Genomic DNA, 20385 nt, shown 5'->3' on the forward strand with positions numbered 1-20385 from the left:
CTAAGTCTGGTACAGTCCCTGAAACATAATAGGTACTCAATAAACATTTGTTGAATGAATGAATGAAATTATTGTTTAGAAAAGACTTTGTGCCTTACATTTCTTTTCATGCTGACTGGTAGAGTCTTTATGTTTGGTTGTTTTTGTTTTTTAAAGAGGAGTTTATTTGATAGACAATTCTTCAAATAAGAAGTTTCATATTCTGAATGAAAAGACATTTAAAGACTCTGCTTTTATAATTCTGCTGGTAGAGGTCTCTTGAGGAATCACCAGGATGAGTGAATATTTAAAGTACCTTTAAGGGGCTGGCATCTAGTCAGGAAGACACAGAGGCACAAGTATGATAAACCTGATATTTATTTATTCATTTCAGAAACAGGGTCTCACTGTACTCACCAGACTGGAGTACAGTGGTATGTATGATCATAGCTCACTGTGGCCTCAAATTCCTGGGCTCAAGCGATTCTCCCACCTTAGCCTCTTGAGTAGCTAGGACTACAGATGTGCATCCCCATGACCCACTAATTTTGTTTTATTTTTCTGTAGAGACAGGGGTCTTGCTATGTTGGCCAGGCTGGTCTTGAACTTCTGGCCTCAGCTTCCCAAGGTGCTGGATTACAGGTGTGGGACATCATGCTTGGCTGATGAAGCTGATTAAAATGAATTCAAATAAACTGGAAAGAGAAAGGATCCTCCAGTGGTAAAAGGCTTTAAATGAGGAGAAGAAGCATCTATAACCTCAAATGTTCAAAGCATGATGGGAATGGCTGAACTATGGCCTGGGGCCACAGTCTTTATTAATGCTTTTTGCTTACAGATATTCTATATCTGCTAGAGTGTGTGGCTGACCCGGTGACAGCAGGAGTCATGGGAAAAACAACTCCAAGCACATGCCCAGTGGACATGGAATGGTCACAAAGCCTGCCTCTTGGGCAGCAAGCAAGGCAAAGACCTTATATAGCTTGCTCATCCACAAACTCTGGCATCCCTGCAGAGCAAGGCCACAATACAGAGCCCTTGTTCCTGAAAGGCATTTTTCTTAAACAGGAGTGAAACAAGAGAGTAAAGCATGAAGCTCAGTCTTCAAACAATGACAGACATTTTAAACAAAACTATCACTTTTCTGAGTGACAAAAGAGTTCACAATTTTATCATTCTCAGAAACCTCTGGCCTTCCTGTTAGAGGAGGGCAAGAGTCCCAGGTCATTTCTATGACTTTTCATTTACTCACTCTCCTACCCACCAATCCCATCCACATGGGTTAATGAAAATAAGTCCTGAAATTGTCATCAGGAGACTTCCATTTTACACACATGTCAGCTGTGTAACCTCAGGCAAATCACTTAACCTCTCTGGTTTTCAGTTTCTCATCTAAACAATGAGAACCTTCAATTATGTGATCGCTAAGATCCCTTCCAGTTATCAAATACTCTAATTCATCCATCTAATTTTTTAATGCCACAGCTGCATCCCACCTATTATTGTATATAGAAAAGCTGAAAATAACCATTCAAGGACAAAACATGATGTGTAAAACTAAAAACAAACCAGAAAGTTCTGGACAAAGAAGACAGATTCTAAAGGCTACTCAAAAATAAACAAATACATCTGAATCATCCCTGTAGAGAAATGCAAGTCAAGTCACTAATATCTTTGGCTTTCCCATCAAGGAATTGTAGCCAAAGTTTGTTAGCAATTGGTTTGGAAACATTAAACATTTCACCTATTCTTTAAATTGCCTAAATATGACTACTGTGTATGATCTGTTAAATGGTTCAAGTGATGGCCAATAAAAGATGGGGAATGATGGATGGGGAAGAAAGTAAAGACAGGTGGGAACTGGGAGATAGAGACACATGGGAAGGATCTAAGGCTCAGAGGTCTTGACGAAGACCAAGCGATCAGAGAACAGGATGAGAGTCATGAAGATTCCAGAGGTGCAGCTGATTCAGGCGACCATGGGGGCCAGTAAATGGGAGTGAGCAGCTGAAGTTGCGTGGAGGAGGGAGTTGCTGGAGTTTAGGAGATCAAGAAACCGAGACACCAAAGTGTTTTGGAGTTATTCACGTGTACAGTGAAGATACCCAAGATGATGCTGAGACTTGGTGGAAAGAGTCTTCAATGCATGAAGTTAGTGGATGGCAAAAAAGTCAGTAGCACCAAAGGACATAAGCCTAGATTGCAACCACTACAACTTGGTAAACGTATCTCAGGTTATACAGGATTATGATTTTTTATTTTTATATTTTGTAATGTATGGAAAAGTTGTAGGAATAGCACAATAGTTAATACTGTATCACATAGGCATTCTCTCTCTCTCTACACATATCATCATCATTTCTTCAGTCTCTTTTATTCTAGAATAATTTTTCAGCCTTTCTTTCTTTTTAATGACTCTGACATTCTCAGAGTACAGGCCAGTTGTTTATAAAATATCCCTCAATTTGGATCTGCCTGTTATTTCCTCATGACTAGATTCAGGTTCTATATATTGGCAGGATAAGTGATGTGTCCTTCTCAGTACATTACAACATCAGAAGGTACATGATGTTCATTTATCTCATTGCTGTTGATATTAACTTGAATCAGTTGGCTAAAGTGGTGTCCTTGTGAAACTCTGTACTGTAGAAGTGCTTCTTTCTCTTTACAATTAATAAACAATTTGCAGGAACATGCTTTGAAACTGCATATATATTCTGTTCTCCAATGATGATTTTTGCTTAAATCAATTATTTCTATGGTGATTGCAAAACAGTGATTTATTTAACTCCTTCTTTCTACAATTATTAAGAATAGGATTTATAAATGCCCCCATTTAAAGCCCTATTTACAAGACAATGGAATAATACAAAAATTACAAAAAGCCATCTTATGTAAAGTTCTGTAAGAGTTGTAATCCTTGGCTACACCACTAGGTCAGGAAAATGTGAAGTTTCATCTATACAATACCAAAATAACAGGCCAACTCAATAAAACACTCAGACCAAAAGAACAATAGTTTACAAGTAACTATGATCTCTATCACGTTATTTCCTGCCAACTTTTATAATAATAAGTCTTTTAAATTATATTCCTGATCTCCATAATAATAATCCTTTACAAATTATTATGAAGATATCAATTTTTTAAATGTTATATTCTTATGTAAGAGATTTTGCTATATAAAAGTATTACTATCATTTTAAATTATTAAAATATTTTCTCATAAGAAATGTGTTCTATTCAATAATTCAATAATGACCTTTAATTCTCATTCAGAAAAAAATTAAATATCTTGACTGCAATTCTGTTTTATGTTTCCCTTGTTATCAATTACTAATCCGAGTTATATTGCAACATTCACTCATTCAAGGTCAAATACAATCAGCATTTAATTTTTGTCTCTTGCAGTTGCTAAAAAAGCTAATGTAATATAAAGCCATTATCATGTAACAAAAGTGTTCTGATTGTGGGAAACAACTGGCAATTGTGGTTGAGGTATTGCCCTTTCTTACACTGAGTTGAAATATGTCTCTCTGTAATAGGATTTTCTAACAAATTAACATGATCCAACTATAAAGCAGGCTTCTTTGTGAAATGCTTAGTAAAGGCTGGAAGCTAGTAAAATCATGTAAATGGAGAAGTGAACTCCATATACTTCAAGTATTATTTTCTGCCTTCTAAAGGTTCATGATTCTAGGATGGATACCTAAATAATTCCTGTCAGAGTCTCAAAATACTTGAAATGTCTAAAGCAAAGGTAGATTAATCATACAGCAAATAAAGAAAAAGATGAAGACACATTTAATTGGTATAAACGATAAAAAGGTTTCTGGAGTTTTGTTTTGTTTTGCCTATTGCACACAGGCAATACATGTGTTTGTAGTACTGATCCTATACAAACCTCAAGGCCAACACATTATCATATTAAAAGTGAATAATTAACTAAGAATTTCTATTGAGAGGGATCATAATTTCAGATGAAGAAAGTGGTCTTCTTTTACTAAGAAAAGCACTTATTTAAAATTATTCCCAATAAACCAGGGCTTACAGTAAATAAAGTGGGCTGAAAATAAAGATGTGGCAGTCTTGACATACTGATGTCAAAGCCATGGAGCAGATAAAGTCACCAAGGAGAGCACTAGAGTGATAAGAGGGCCGAGGAGAAACTCAGAAGAGCCCCAGCACTTAAAAGCTGGATGAAAGTAGAGCCCATAGAAACAGTGCAGAGACCTGCAAGGAAAACCAAGAGAGTGTGTTGACACTGAAGCCAAAGGCAATGAGTTTTAAGATGGGAGTGTGCAAGGGTGCCAACTACTGCCAGGAAGTGAGCAAAATCAGCGCTGAAAACGCTCCATTGGTCTTCAAGTTCATTTAAGAACCTGTCAGATCATTTTTCCTGGGCTGGGATAGGATAAGGAGGTGGGAGACAGTGGTGTGAATATCCCCTTCACTAGCAAGCTTAAAGGGGAAGAGAGAGGAGAGGACCACAGGGGGTGGGGGGCAGAAGGGGACAAGAGAGCCAGAGAAGGCTTATTTTAAAACACAGGAAAGAACATTTACAAAGGGCAATTTTGGACAACTTGGAAATTCTGAATATGGACTAGATATTAGATAAATGTTAGGTCAATATTAACTTTTCTTAAATGTGATTTAGTATTACAGTTATATAAGAGAATATCCCTCTTTTAGGAAATGCATGCTGAAGTACATAGAGGTTAATACCATAATAACTACAACGTATTTTCAAATGGAGAGAGAGTAAGGGAGGGGGTAGACAGAGAAAAGATAAAGCGCTGACAGCTGGCAAATCTAGGTAAAAGGTGTTCATGGAACTAGTCTTGCATCTTCTCTGTAGATTTGCGATTTTCAAAAATATGAAGCTGGGGGAAAAAACAAAGCACAACAAAGTGAACTGAGAAAAAAAAATATACCCAAAGGAAAAAAAGAAAAGAAAATAAGAGGAAAGACATCAAGCATGTCAAGATGCTGATGGGCAACAGCTGGGGGAGTGAGCAAGCCAGCAGAATACCTCTCCACCTACGCAGCTATAGAACATACAGATAGTTTTTTAGGGGCTGCAGACTTTTAGGAATATCTTATCTGATGTCTACATTTCACTGAGGAGACAAATGAGGGTAGCCCTGGCTCACAGTGATTTCTGCTATACCCCACAGTGCTACTAAAGACTGCTTATGGCAATTATAGCCGAGAACTCTCCAAGAACCATTAAGAAGAAGAAGGACAAGGAGCCCCGTGAACTTTGAGAAAATTCTTTAGGGAACACCAAAGATGAAAGAAACAATGTCATTCATTATTTTTCCATGAAGGTTCCAAATTGAAATATATACCATTGTAAAGGACTTAAAATTGGGAGTGAAGGGGTAGGGGACATAGGACTAGAAGTGGTGGGGGGGCTCTCAAGCAGTTGTAAATGGCTTGATTGTCAGATTTTTTTTTTTTTTTTTTTGAGTTGGAGTCTCACTCTGTCGCCCAGACTGGAGTGCAGTAGCCACTCCCGGCCACCGCGGCCTCGACCCGCTGGGCTCCGGCGATCCTTCCGCCTCAGCCTTCCAAGTAGCCGGAATTACAGGCATGCGCTACCACACCCGGCTGATTTTTTGATTTATTGTAGAGATGAGGTCTTGCTGCCCAGGTGGGTCTCGAACCCGCGGGCTCAGGCAATCCACTCACCTCAGCCTCCCAAAGGCGCGGGATTACAGGCTGAGCCACCGAGCCCGGCTGATTGTCAGATTTTTTAACAACTATATTCACTAGATGTTTTACCAAGAGTCCTACCAAGAATTAAATAAATGTTTGGTTTGCTATTTAGTATTTTTTAAATAAAAATGAAGAAGTACTTTCAAAAAGAACAATCTCCATTAGAGTGTGTCTATTTGTTGTAGCTTAAGTATAAACTTCAAAGCCAAAAATGTATAGATAATTTTTGACAGTTCCTTAGCACTTAGAGAAATTGAATAAATGCATTTCTAAGTAGTCTCAAGGGAAGAAATAAAAGAAAATATATAAGGGTTCTCAAAGTGCTCCATGGGGGAAAAAGGCAATCGATCATTAATTGAAAACCCACAAATATAAAATTTTAAGTGTGAAATTCAGGAGAATAAAATCGCATGTTTAATTTCTGTTGTGTGAATAAATTCCAGTTCTCCAAGTCAGGGTAGCAATCAGAAGAGGCTTGAACTTTGGAATCTGGCAGATCTGGTGACAGTCAGGCTCAGCCACCAACTACTGTGTAACTTCGAGCAGTTCTTTAGCTCTCAGTTTCCTCATTTATAAAAGGAGAGTAATTAAAGCTTCCTCCAAGAGTTTGGTGAGAGATAATTAATGTAGTAGGCACTCAATAAATTATAGCTATTATTAGTATTCTCTTATCTGTTGCATATCACAAAAGAAGTTAAATCACAGCAATAACAATATTAACACCAAATCATGGCTACTTCTTTACATGGAAGGTGATGGCTCACAAAAAAGGGGATAGCCTCACTTTTATATGTGGTTACTCTTTCTCAAAACTGTCATGATACTCCAGAGGAAGAGTACTATGGTGGGGCTAAAAAATCAAGCGGGGGGAAAAAACCCTTAACACTCCACCAGAGTTAGACCACTAGAAACAAGAATCAATTGTGAACCTTAGCTCTCTCACTTATTAGCTGTGTTCTCTTGAGCAAGTTGCTTTACCTCTCAAAGTCTCAGTTTTCTTGTCTGCAAATTGAGAATAACCCTTTACAAGGCTGTGAAGAGCAAATGTATGTGAAAGGACCTGACCAATTTTAAAAGCACTATGCTAATAAAAGGTACTTTATGTGAGTAAATTTAATTAAAGCTAGTTTCTGAAGGCAGCAACATTAGGAGGCAGCATAAAGGGGTACAATGGTTACCAGCAAAAAAACTCTTTGTAGTTGAAACTCCTTGGGTTCAGTTCCCAACTCTGGCAGTTGTAAGCTGTATAACCTTTACAAATACTTAGCTCACTGAGCATGAGCTGCTTCAACTATACAAACAGGAATAGTAACACTTTACTCAGGTTTATTGCAAGAATTAAACAACTATATGTAGACTATGTTGAACACCTTTGAAATAACAGTTAGTAATCAGTAAATAATAGCTATTATTTTCTATCAAGAGCTTTCAAAATATACATAACCCTTGACACAGTAATTTCACATCTAATCACTTGAATATATGAATAATCCAAAATAAAGAAAAAGCTTTGCACAAAAAATTCTTCAAAGTGTTATTTATGTTAGTATAAAAGGTTCAATGTTAGAAGAATTATTAAGTATATTATGGCTTATCCACCAAATAAAATATTTAGCAATGACTAAAATGATATTTACAAAGAATTTATAACAACTTGAGAAATGTTTATATAATAACATTTTAGTTCAAAAAGCAAGGCTACCAAAAAACTAATATTTATGTTGATCAAAAATCTAAGCTATATCAAGAAAAAAACCTTGAAGGAAATTATCAGAATGTTGTCATTATCTCTGGGTGGTAGAATGATGAATGGGTATTATTATTTCAAATTGCTGTTCTATATTTTCCAAAATTTCTTAATGAGAGAAAATTGTTCAGGATAAAACATTTTTCTAAGTATAAATGTAAGTAAACATAATTTTGTCAACTTTCAGTAGATATATTTCATGAAAATAATAATAACCCTTGATTGACATATTCAATAAGAGAGAATGGAAGAATAAAATAATTATAAAGAAGTACTCTGAACAAGTATATGCTAACAAATTAGATAACAGATGAAATGAACAAATTCTTAGAAGAACATGAACTACCAAAAATGATGCAAGAGGAAGTATAAAATCTGAATCGATCTAGAACAAGTAAAAACATAGAACAAGTAATCAAAAACTATTCTCAAAGAAAATATCATGCCCAGATAGCTTCAATAATGAATTCTACCAAACATTTAAAGAATTAATACTGGCCGGGCTCGGTGGCTCAGTCTGTAATCCCAGCACTTTGGGAGGCTGAGGCAAGTGGATTGCCTGAGCCCGCAGGTTCAAGATCCACCCAGGCAATTTGGCAAGACCTCATCTAGCCTGTAGTTCCTTGGAAGGCTGAGGCAGAAGGATCACTGGAGTCCAGTGGGTCGAGACTGCGGTGGCCAGAAGCATGCCACTGCCCTCTATTCTGGGTGATGGAGTGGGACTCCAACTCAAAAAAAAAAAAACCAAAAAGAATTAATACCAAATCTTCACAAATTCTTCCAAAATATGGAAGCGAAGGAAACAATTTCCAACTCATTCTATGAGGCCAGTACTACCCTGATATCAAAATCTGACACAGAAATCACCAAAACAGAAAACTATAGACCAATATCTCTTACAAATACAGGTGCAAAATTTCTCTACAGAATATTAGTCAACTGAATCCAGAAACACATAAAAAGCATTATACACCATGACCAAATGGGACTTATCCTAGGAATGCAAAGTTGATTTAACATCTGAAATTCAACTAACATCATATGCCATGTCATAGAATAAAGGACAAAACCCACATGATCATCTCAATACATGCAGAAAAAATCACTTGACAAAATTAAATATCACTTTGTAACTGAAAAAAAAGTCAACAAATTAGGAATAGGAGTGAACTTTCTAAACCCGATAAAGAGTATATGTGAAAGAGTCATAGCTAACCTCATACTTACTGGTGAAAGACTGAATGTTTTCCCTAAGACATACTCACATTTCTATTCAACATTGTAATGGAATGGAGGCAAGGAAATGAAATAAAAGTCACAGAAAAGAAGTAAAACTATCTCTATTTACATATGATGTATTTATAAATAAGAATTCCTAAGAAATCCACTAAAAATCTATTAGTGCTAATAAATGGATTCAGCAAGGTTTTGGCATATAAGAACCAATATACACTGAGACCAGGCAGAGACTGCATTGACCCACCCAGAATGACCAGCTCTGCCTAGCTCTGCCTGCCTCCAACTTGATATCTATGGTAATAAAATCAAACTGGGAGAAATAGAAACTCCACCCCCATGCTAGATCAGGGACAGGTTAGATATGAATGGCAGACTTCTCAGGCAGCAAGCTGACTGAGCTTAGATCTGATCAAACCTCCCCCTGTAGCAGGTCTGGGGCATCAGATCCTAGCTGTGAAGAACTCTATCAGCCTGAAATGGGAGCTAGAGATCAGAGCTGAAAGAACATTGGACTTAGAGGAATGATCTAAGAGCATGCTTGGTTCCCATGTTTTTATTTTTTCTATTTGTATTCTTTGTATATTTGTTTTACTTATCTTTTTTCTATTTTCCCTCTTTTTTCTCTCATCTTACTGTTATTGATAACGTTTTTTGTGCTTGCTTTGTCTTTGTTAATTTACTGATTTTTTTCTTTAGACTTCATGTGTGTGAGGGGAATAGTATCAATAAGTAGGTTGATTGGCTTGTGTGTCTGTATGATTGTCTGTATGCTTTAGTTTTTTGGGAGGGGTTTGTTTGTTTTTCTTTCTCTTTTCTGTCTTTGTGTCTCTTTTCATTTATTAGTTGGTACATTTGTCTGTTTTCCCTCTTACTTTTCTCACTACTTTCCACCTTCCTCTTCCTCCCCTTCCCCATTCCATTCTTTTCCTTTTTCTTACCCCATTTTACTTTCAGGGAGTAAAACTATTCCCCCACTGCATGGACAGATTGCAAGGCATCGGGAAGTAGGTTCCAGGGTATTCATACACCTGTCAGTGGATACTGGGATCTGCAGATAGATTTTGAATCACAGCTTCCCCATTAATTCAATCTCAAAACTGCAAAAAGAGTACAACCCTCAACCCACTGTCAAGTTTCAGAAGTAAACAAAGCCAGAGGATTCACACAAGGAAGAATAGGAGATCAAGCAAACAGAAGTAAAAGCAACCCTGCCACCTATGAACAACAAAATTAAAGAAGAGGTGGGAGGAAGGAAAAAGTGAGGAGGAAAATCTACACAAATGAGGAATAACCAAAAGAAAAACACAGACCCCTGGGAGATCAGACACTGAGAAAACAGACTTCAGAACGCAAACATTGAAGAGCCCCCAGAATGACTGTTCACATACTACAAACCCAGACATCAAAACACTAATAGAGAGAATAAAAAGAACTGAGGAGAGACAAGAGGAAAATAGGAAGGAGTTGATAATGGAGATAACAGCAGTAAAGAATACTGTGATTGAAATAAATAACAAACTAATAAGCATGGAAAGCAGAATTAGCCAAGCAGAAGAAAGAATCTCAGAGCTTGAGGGCCAAAATATAGAACTAACCCAAACTGTCCAAACTATAGAAAAGAAGCTTAAAAAGACAGAACAAAACCTTCAAGAGAAGAGCAATTACTTCAAGATGAGGCAGAAAAATAGGCAGAGACAACCATGGAACAAACATTCCATGAAATTATTCAAGAAAACTTCCCTCATCTCATCAATGATCCGACCATTCAAACACAAGAGATTCAGAGAACTCCTGCAAGAAAACAAATGAGAAGACTAACTCCAAGACACATAATAATTCACTTAAACAAAGTAGGTATAAAAGAAAAAATCCTAAAGGCAGAAAGAGAAAAAGGTCAGACTACCTACTGCAGAAGACAAATTAGAATAGCAGCAGATTTAGCTACAGAAACACTTCAGGCTAAGAGAGCTTGGAGCCCACTCATCAAAGTCCTCAAAGACTTCAACCAAGAATAACCTAACCAGCTAAACTAAGCTTTATCAGTGAGGGAGAATTAAAATCTTTCCCAGACATTCAATCCCTAAAAACTTATGCTGCCTCTAGACCAGCCCTACAAGAAAGTATTAAAGTATTAAACAAAAAGGAAGGGAATAAAGAACAACAGCATTCTTCACAAGAGTGCAGGAAAAATATTGAAAACACACATGAATCAACCCCCAAATCAAAAGAAACACAACAAACAAACAGGATCAACAACACCTCTATAAGAACCCTATGACAGGGATAAACTCTCACATTTCAGTAATAGCCTAAATGTGAATGGACTAAATGCACCACTGAAAAGACATAGAATGGCAAAATGGATAAAATATTATAAGGCAACAATATATTGTCTCCAAGAGTCTCATCTTACCAGAAAGGACACTCACAGACTCAAAGTAAAAGGATGGGAAGCAAAATTTCAGGCAAATGGAACACAAAAGAAAACTGGAGTTGCAATTTTAATCTCAGACAAAATACACTTTAAGCTATCAAAAATTTAAAAAGATGAAGAAGGTCACTATATAATGATAAAATGTTCAATCCATCAACAAGAACTATCCATCCTAAACATAGATGCACCCAACAAAGGAGCACCAAAGTTCAAAAAGCAGCGTGTACGGAATCTTAAAAGAGAGATTGACTGTAACACTATCATAGCTGGGGATTTTAATACCCCACTCACAACCCTGGACAGATCATCAAGACAAAAAAACCAGCAAGAAGGTTTGGAACCTCAATGAGACTCTTGAACAAATGGACCTAAATGATACCTACAGAACACTCCACTCAATAACCACAGAATATACATTCTACTCATCACCACATGGAATGTACTCCAAGGTTGACCACATCATTGGCCATAAATCAAACGTAAGCAAATTTCATAAGACTGAAGTTTTGACATGCACCTTCTCAGAAAACAATGGAATAAAAATAAATATCACTGGGCTCAGTGGCTCAGCTTGTAATCCCGTGCCTTTGGGAGGCTGAGGTGAGTGGATTGCCTGAGCCCGCGGGTTCGAGACCCACCTGGGCAGTGAGACCTCATCTCTACAATAAATTTTTAAAAATCAGCTGGGTGTGGGAGTGCACGGCTGTAATTCCGGCTATTTGGAAGGCTGAGGCAGAAGGATCGCCGGAGCCCAGCAGGTTGAGGCTGTGGTGGCCAGGAGAGGCCACTGCACTCCAGTCTGGGCAACAGAGTGAGACTCCAACTCAAAAAATAAAATAAAATAAATAAATATCAACACCAACAAAGTTCCCCCCAAACCCACAAAGACATGGACACTAAACAGTATGATGCTAAGCAACTCCTGAGTCAACAATGAAATCAAAACAGAGATTTAAAGGTACCTGGAAACAAATTAAAATGAAGAAACATCTTACCAAAACCTCTGGAATGCCATGAAAACAGTAGCAAGAGGGGAAATCTTATTACAAACACACATGAAGAAAATGGAAAGATCACAAGATAACAGCCTAACAAGTCACCTAAGGAAGCTAGAAATGCAAGACCACAAAAACCCTAATTTCAGTAGAAGAATCCAGATCACCAAAATAAAAGCCCAAATCCGGGACACATTGAAGACAAAAAGATAATACAAAAAGCAAAGGAAACAAAAAGTTGGTTCTTTGAAAGACTAAACAAGAGAGATGGTCCCCTAGCCAGACTGACCAATAAAAAGGGAGAAAAAGCCCAAATAAAGTCAATCAGAAACACAAAAGATGAAGTCACAACTGACCCTGAAGAAATACAAAAGATTATCAGAGACTACTATGTACAATTATATGGAAACAAACTTGAAAACCAAAAGGAAATGAAGGACTTTCTGAAATCATACAACCTCCCTAGGTTGAAACAGGAAGACACTGAGACCCTAAATAGACCAATAACAATCAAGCAAATTGATTATGTCACTAGAAAACTACCGACAAAAAAAAAAAAAAAAAGCCCTGGAACAGATGGTTTTCCTGCAGATTTCTACAAAACATACAATGAAGAACTGATACCAATCCTATTGAAAGTATCCCAGGTGATTGAGAAAGATGGTACTCTCCCAAAATCACTTTATTAAGTTAACATCACATTGATACCAAAGCCAGGTAAAGACCCAACAAAGAAAGAGAACTACAGGCCAGTATCTTTGATGAACATAGATGCTAAAATTCTCAGCAAGATCCTAGCAAACCGGATTCAACAACACATCTCAAAAGTCATCCATCATGACCAAGTAAGCTTAATCCCTGGGATGCAAGGATGGTTCAACATGTGTAAGACCATAAATATAATTAAATACATAAGCAGATGTAAAAACAAAAACCACATGATTATATCATTAGATGCAGAAAAAGCTTTTGATAAAATCCAGTACTCCGTCTCAACATACCTCAAAATAGTAAAAGCCATCTACAAGAAACCCACAGTCAGCATACTCCTAAACAGACAAAAATTGGAACAATTTCCCCTGAAAACTGGAACAAGACAAGGATGCCCACTCTAGCCCCTCCTGTTCAACATAGTTTTGGAAGTCCTGGTGAGCAATCAGAGAAGAGAAGGCGATCAGGGGTATCCAGATAGGAAAGAGAAAGTCAAGTTTTCTCTCTTTGCAGATGACATGATCTTATACCTTGAAAACCCAAGAGAATCTGCCAAAAACCTCCTGGCAAAGGACTTTGGCAAAGTCTCAGGGTATAAAATAAATGTACAAAAGACAATCGCATTTCTATACACCAATAATAAACAAACAGAAACCCAAATACAAAGCACCGTTCCCTTTACAAAAGCCACAAAACAATGAAATACCTTGCATCTTCCTAACCAGAGATGTAAAAGACTTTTACAAAACTACAAAACACTGCTCAAAGAAATCAAAGATGACACAAACAAGTGGAAAAATATTCCATGCTCATGGATTGGAAGAACCAACATTGTTAAGATGTCCGTTCTACCTAAGACAATCTACAGATTTAATGCAATACCCATAAAATTACCAGCAACATTCTTCTCAGACTTGGAAACAACAATACAGGAATTCATATGGAAACATAAATGACCAAGAATAGCCAAAACAATCCTCAGCAAAAAAAAAATCAAAGCAGAAGGTATCTCACTCCCAGACTTTAAACTATCCTATAAAGCTACAATAATCAAAACAGCCTGGTATTGGTACAAGAGCAGGCATATACACCAATAGAATAGAATTGAGATTCCAGAAGCAAAACCTCAATTTCTCAACCAACTCATCTTCGACAAAGCCTCCACCACCCACTACTGGGGAGAGGAGAACCTATTAAGTAAATGGTGCTGGGAAAACTGACTGACCACATGCAGATGATTTAAACAGGACCCCTACCTAACCCCATACACAAAAATAGGCTCTAAATGGATCACAGACCTAAATGTAAAACCTCAAATTGTAAGAACCTTAGAAAATGCAGGAGACATTCTTATGTAAGTTGGAACTGGCAACTGATTCCTGATCAAAACCTGAAGTGCCCAGCCATAAGAGATAAGATAGACAAGTGGGACCTCATCAAACTGACAAGCTTCTGCAAAGCCAAAGAAACTATCAAGAGAGCAGGGAGACAGCCCACAGAATGGGAAAAAGTATTTGCCAACTCCATGTCTGACAAAGGCCTAACATCAAGGATCTACAAGGAACTCAAATGTACTGAAAAGAAAAAAACAAACAGCTCCATTACAAAGTGGGCTAAAGATATGAATAGACACTTCTCAAAAGAAGACATACGAGCAGCCAACAGAAACATGAAAAAGCGTTCAGCCTCACTAGTCATCAAGGAGATGCAATTTAAAACTACACTGAATTACCACCTAACTCCAGTCAGAATGACCATCATCAATAACTCAAAAAATAACAGATGCTGGAGAGGATGTGGCAAAAAGGGAACACTTCTACACTGTTGGTGGGAGTGTAAACTAGTACAGCCTTTGTGGAAATCAGTGTGGCAATTCCTAAAAGTCCAAAAATTGACCTTCCATATGATCCTGCAATCCCCCTACTGGGAATATACCCGGAAGAACTCAAATCACTTTATAAGAAATATACCTGCACATGCATGTTTATTGCAGCATTGTTCACAATAGCAAGAACATGGAACCAACCGTGCTGCCCATCAAAAGAGGACTGGATAAAAAAATGTGGTACATATATACAGTGTAATATTATGCAGCCATAAAGAAGAACAAAATCATGAAATTCGCAGCAATGTGGATGGAATTAGAGTTTATAATACTGAGTGATCTCTCACAGAAACAAAGGGCTGAGTATCGCATGTTCTCAGTCATAAGTGAACCTTGAACAACTACTGTATTACTGTAGGAAAGGGATTGAAAGTAGCGGGATACTGCAGGGAGGAGGATAGGGGGTGGGTTGCTGGGAATGACAGTAATCAATATTCAACTGGGGAAGGGAGGGCACACCTCATCAAAAGGGTACCTGCACAATGGACATTTGTATACCTAACCCTGAATTGTTCCCCACAATTTCAAAATAAAAATTAAAAGAGAAAAAAATGTGCTAGAAAACTAAAAAAAGAAAATTTAGAAAGTGCAAGAAAACAAAAAAAAAGAAAAAAAAAATTACAGCAAACTTACCACCAAAAGAAAATCATCATAATTATGTAGGTGTATAAGCTTTTTTCAAGTAATTTACTAAAATGTGTTTTTCATATAATTACATATACTTCTATTCTGTGCTTTTCAATAGTTGTGCAGTTTTCCTTGTACTGCAGTATACTATCCAACCAGTTCTATGTTGAGAAACTTTTTTATTGTTTCTAAATTTTGATCACTTTGTTTAATATCCTTATGCATAAATCTTTGTGATCATCTATAAAAGTTTCTACAGAATAAATGCCAAGCAGTGAACTTGCTGTGTTAAAACGCATGAACATTTTTCAAATTGCCAACATATTGCCACATATGAATACAGGATCAATTTATACTTCTATCAGATACACATTTTGCTGCTTCCTCAACAATAATTATTAAAAGTATATTCTATGCTTGTCAATTTAATAAGCAAAAATAATGTCATTGTTGTTTTCCTTTGTATTTCTTTGTGAAATTAAGACATTTGTTCATGTATTTGTGCTTTTATATCTTTTAGTGTGAAGTACTTCTATAGGTCCTTTGCCTAAATTGAAGTGTTTATTTCTTCCTGATTGGTTTGTTAGGAGGATTTGCATACTAAGGTGTCCTTTATAATTTACATTACAAATATTTTTTCCCAGTTTAACATATAACTTTAAATTATTTTTAAAATTGAAATTCACATTTTTCATTTATTTTTGTGTACCAAACAATCGTTCCATTTATGTAACTTACCTTTAAATAACTTACCCTGTAACTTATTCTTTAAAATGCCCTTTGGCGCCACTAAATGAAGAAAAACAGAAGACAAAAATAGAAATTCCAAAGTCTCTTCTAGGCATCCTGGTTGTTTAACAGCTCATGATAGATATTAGTTATCCACTGATAGGAATTATCCTAATCAAGCTGCTGTCCCTCCCAATCCCCATACCCAAGGAAGCAAAACTTGATAACAATTTCTGATATAAAATAATGCTATTTGCACTGTATTTCCGATATGGATTTGGGTCTCCTTTCATATGGAATCATTCATTTCTTGTGATATGTGTGTCTATTCTCGTTCCAGAAATACACTGTTTAACAACTAAAAAAAAAAAAAAAACCAATATACAAAAATCAATCTTTTATATGCTTGCAATAAACAATTCAAGAGTGAAATTTTTAAAAATCCATTTATAATAGCATCAAAAAGAATAAAATACTTAGGCCAAATTTAATTAAAAAGTAGAAAATGTATACTAAGAACACTGCAAAACATTAGTGAAAGAAATTATAGAAAACCTAAATAAATGAAAAGCTATGCTGTGTTCATGGATCACATAACTCAATTACTAAGAAGGTAATACTCCCCAAATTGACCTACAGATTCAACACAACCTCCATCAACATTCCAACTAGCTTCTTTTGAGAAATTGACAAATTGATTCTAAAATTCATACAGAAATGTAAAAGACCCTGAATAGACAAAACAATCTTAAAAAGAGGAGCAAAGTTGAAAGAATCATACTTCCTAATTTCAAAACTTTTTACAAAAGATATAGCAATCCAGACACTATGGTACTGGCATAAGAAAGACACACAGATCAACAGAATAGAATTGAGAGTCCAGAAATAAACCCTCACATTTATGATCAATTGATTTTTGACAATAGTGACAATACCATTCAATGGGGAAAAGAATAGCCTTTTCAATAAATGGTGCTAGGATAAGTGGATATCCACATGCAAAGAACAAATGTGTACCCCTACCTCATACCATATGTGAAAAATAACTCAAAATGAATAAAAGACCTAAATGTAAGAGTAAAAACTACAAAACTCTTAAAATGAAACACAAGCATAAATATTTTTGTATTTTGAAATGGATAATTACCTGTAACACCAAAGGCATAGGCAACCAAAAATAAATAAATAAATAGGGCTGCACCAACATTTAGAACTTTTGTATGTCAAAGAACACCATCAAGAAAGTGCAAAGACAATCACTGAATGGGAGAAAATATTTGCAAATCATATATTTGATAAGGAATTTGTATCTAGAATACATAGAGAACTCTTACAACAAAATAAAGAGGTCTTAAGAAGTTTTACTTTGGAGTGATAGAAATTTTTTTGAACTAGATATGGGTTATGGTTGTACAACAATGTGAATGTGCCAAATACTATTGAATTGTTCACTTTACAATGATTAATTTTATGTTATGTGACTTTCACCTTAATGAAGTACAGGTATTTGAAAGAAAAAGCAATAAAAAATCTAAGTTAATATATCCATTTACATGTAACCTTTAAAAGTTGAAAAGTATTTCAAAAAGAGAGAGAATCTGCTTTTACAAGCTAGACTTGGCCTTTTTTTAACCTAAGAAATTTGGCTAAATTGAAAGAACTGTTGGTACTCCTATATAAAAAAAAATTAATTACTCTCTGCTAATACATTACTTCTATGGAATTAGTTCAGTTGGAGCTTTTCAAAGATTTATTTCATGACGTGCTTAAAGATTTGAAAGAGTTAGTGCACCTCCCATGTCCCTTCCTACTGTCAGAGATTAACTTGCTAAGTCATCAACACAGGTCACCTGGGTGGCAAAACAACACTTGACTCTTCAAGGAAACATCCCACACTAATTGATATAGAATACTCTGCATCCTAAACTCTCCATCTTAAGCGTAAATAAATTTCCAAAACCAAGAGGTAGAATATAAATTGGGAAAATTATCTACAATCTAGATAACAAAGAAGTGGAGCTTAAGAGTAAATTACTCATATAATTGTCCCAATTAATTTTTTTAAATTTTAATTTGTTTGTTGGAGGCTATGCCTCTTAAACACTCAAGTTTGTTTCAACTACATTCCATTTGCCATGAAAAAGAACAAAATAAACAAAGGAAATTTTAAGATTCTAGTTATATGGAGAGAGAAGGAGGCATGTCACCTATTTAGAAACAGTACATATTTTTTCGAAAACATGATCTAGCATTCCAATTCTCCCTAGAATATTTTTAAAGCATGAGGCAAGTCTCATGTGTTGAATAAATATAAAAAATAATGTGACCTCTGAGTTACAAAATCTAATAAAAATTTGATGATGCTACTAAATGTCACATAGATATGGATATAGCTATTTATAAGAGTATTGAAGAAACAGATATAAATTACAGTATGTTTCTTATTCCCTGCACTGAATTTTAAATTGAGATTTTACATTAATACTTTTCAACTGAAATTAAATCAAGTATAAAATATGTCTTAGGTAATACTTTATGGTACATCTTAAAGCCAAAGCTACATCTTCCTAAAGGTAGTTTCCCGTGCTTCCCCAATATTTCACCTTCAGTTCAAGTGATGATGCATTGTGCAAAATCACACAGGGCAGCTTGAGAACCATGGGAGTAAATTATAAAGTGGGAAAGGGTGAATCTGGCTCAATCGCCCCTTTCATTCATAAGCATAAGTATGTTCCCAGTACTCACTTGTCTCAGATCTTTTGTCTTTCGATGAAGAACTGCTACATCCCATGACTTCTGTCTAAATTGTGTTCATGAATTCAACTTCTGATACCAAGACAGAGTGTGAAAAATCCCTTCCTTTAAGCTGCAAGGAACCACTCTTAGCTGATCCTCTTCAGTCATAGACACTAATGAGGAAGACATAGGAGGGAGGGAAGGAAACCGCCAGTTAACAACATGGTAGCTAAGGGGCTGCTCGGCGGGATTCATTTTATGCTTCTTCTGAATCGCTGTTCATCATGTAATATGGAAAGTGATCAGACATAATGTAATCCTGGTTTATTTTCCAAAACACAGCAGCAGCTCCACAGCAGCTATAGATTGCTTGTCTGCTACACATAAATGATAGTTTCCCAATGTCTAGGTCAGATCAAGCGCTGAATAAAATAAAGCATTAAAAATGAAAATAATATAGGGAATGGTTTGTGGAGGAGCTGATATAATTAACTCTTTTGGTTTTAACCTCCAAGTAATTCAATCTACCTGGGCTTTTAAAAACACAAACTGGAGGTCTTGAGACAAAAACATATTTAAACAATTATGCGATAATTCAAAGTGTGTTCTTTGATAATATTTCTCAGAATAAGTGGGGGTCACTTGTTTAACAAAAAGGAGGCTCAAGACTCTCCCTCAATTTAGGAATCCTAATCTGTGGATGCCCTTTTCAAACAAGCTCTTCTGGCATTGCCGAGGTCCCTCTGAAGCCTAACCTCGTGTTCAGTGGGCCTTCTGATGAGCTCCCTGACTTCCATAATCATTTGATGGGAGTTTTCAACAAAATTCTTTTCTGCAAGTATACTGTCTCATTGCTTTTTGGGGTGATGTTTCCTTTGTCTTGTGATGCTCCAAACCAGCCCGATCTAATATATTTGCATTTTGTGATAGGAACAAAGTCAGCGAACAATGGACATATCTATGTTTTCATTAACTTCCAGATTTCAACTCAACTAAAGAAAGGGAAAACTAAAATAAGCAAAATATTTGAACTATGAAACTTTTTTTAAAAATAATAAGCTTAATAAATAGATTTTCTGATCACAGTTGGGCTGGATTCTTTATGTATTGAATTAATTAACCCTCCTAAACTTTGGGTTATTTTCAAATTTGATAGACATTTCTTTCTTGTCTTTCTTAGCTACATCATGAATAAAGAATGTTAACAAGGTCAGGTAAAAGGGCAGAATAAACCTTGTGGCATTCCATTCCAAACAATTCTCCAGGGTCCCCTCAGTTCCATTACATTCATACTCTGAGCATATGTGTTCAGTTAGGTGGTAAATTCACCTATCATAACTATCACCTTATTTATCCGTGAGACATGCTGGGAAAATATACTAAATATTTTAATAAAATTACAATATCTATTTTTAGACCCTAGCATTCCAGCCTATCCCAGCAAAAGAAGAAAAAGAAAAGGAGAAGGTAAAAAGGAAGGGAGGGAGGGAGGAAGGAAGAAAGGAAATCAGTTTGGCGTGATTCTTTTTTTTTTTTTTTTTTTGAGTTGGAGTCTCACTCTGTCGCCCAGACTGGAGTGCAG

The 20385-nt window shown here is 36.1% G+C and overlaps 1 protein-coding gene across 1 annotated transcript in view; it reads right to left on the bottom strand.

Annotated features, from left to right (window-relative positions):
• PPEF1 (protein phosphatase with EF-hand domain 1) overlaps window positions 1–19255 on the bottom strand; it is a 107689-nt gene extending 88434 nt beyond the window's left edge. The window contains exon 1 of the mRNA XM_008065471.2: window positions 18813–19255. Within this exon, the coding sequence (XP_008063662.2) occupies window positions 18813–18858 (46 nt within the window). The 5' untranslated portion in view covers window positions 18859–19255. The remainder of the gene's footprint in view (window positions 1–18812) is intronic.
• Window positions 19256–20385: the final 1130 nt, after the last annotated feature.

The sequence above is a fragment of the Carlito syrichta genome, unplaced genomic scaffold, assembly GCF_000164805.1.
Source record: "Carlito syrichta isolate Samal-C Ts95f unplaced genomic scaffold, Tarsius_syrichta-2.0.1 Scaffold308488, whole genome shotgun sequence".
In the NCBI taxonomy this organism is placed as follows: Eukaryota; Metazoa; Chordata; class Mammalia; order Primates; family Tarsiidae; genus Carlito; species Carlito syrichta.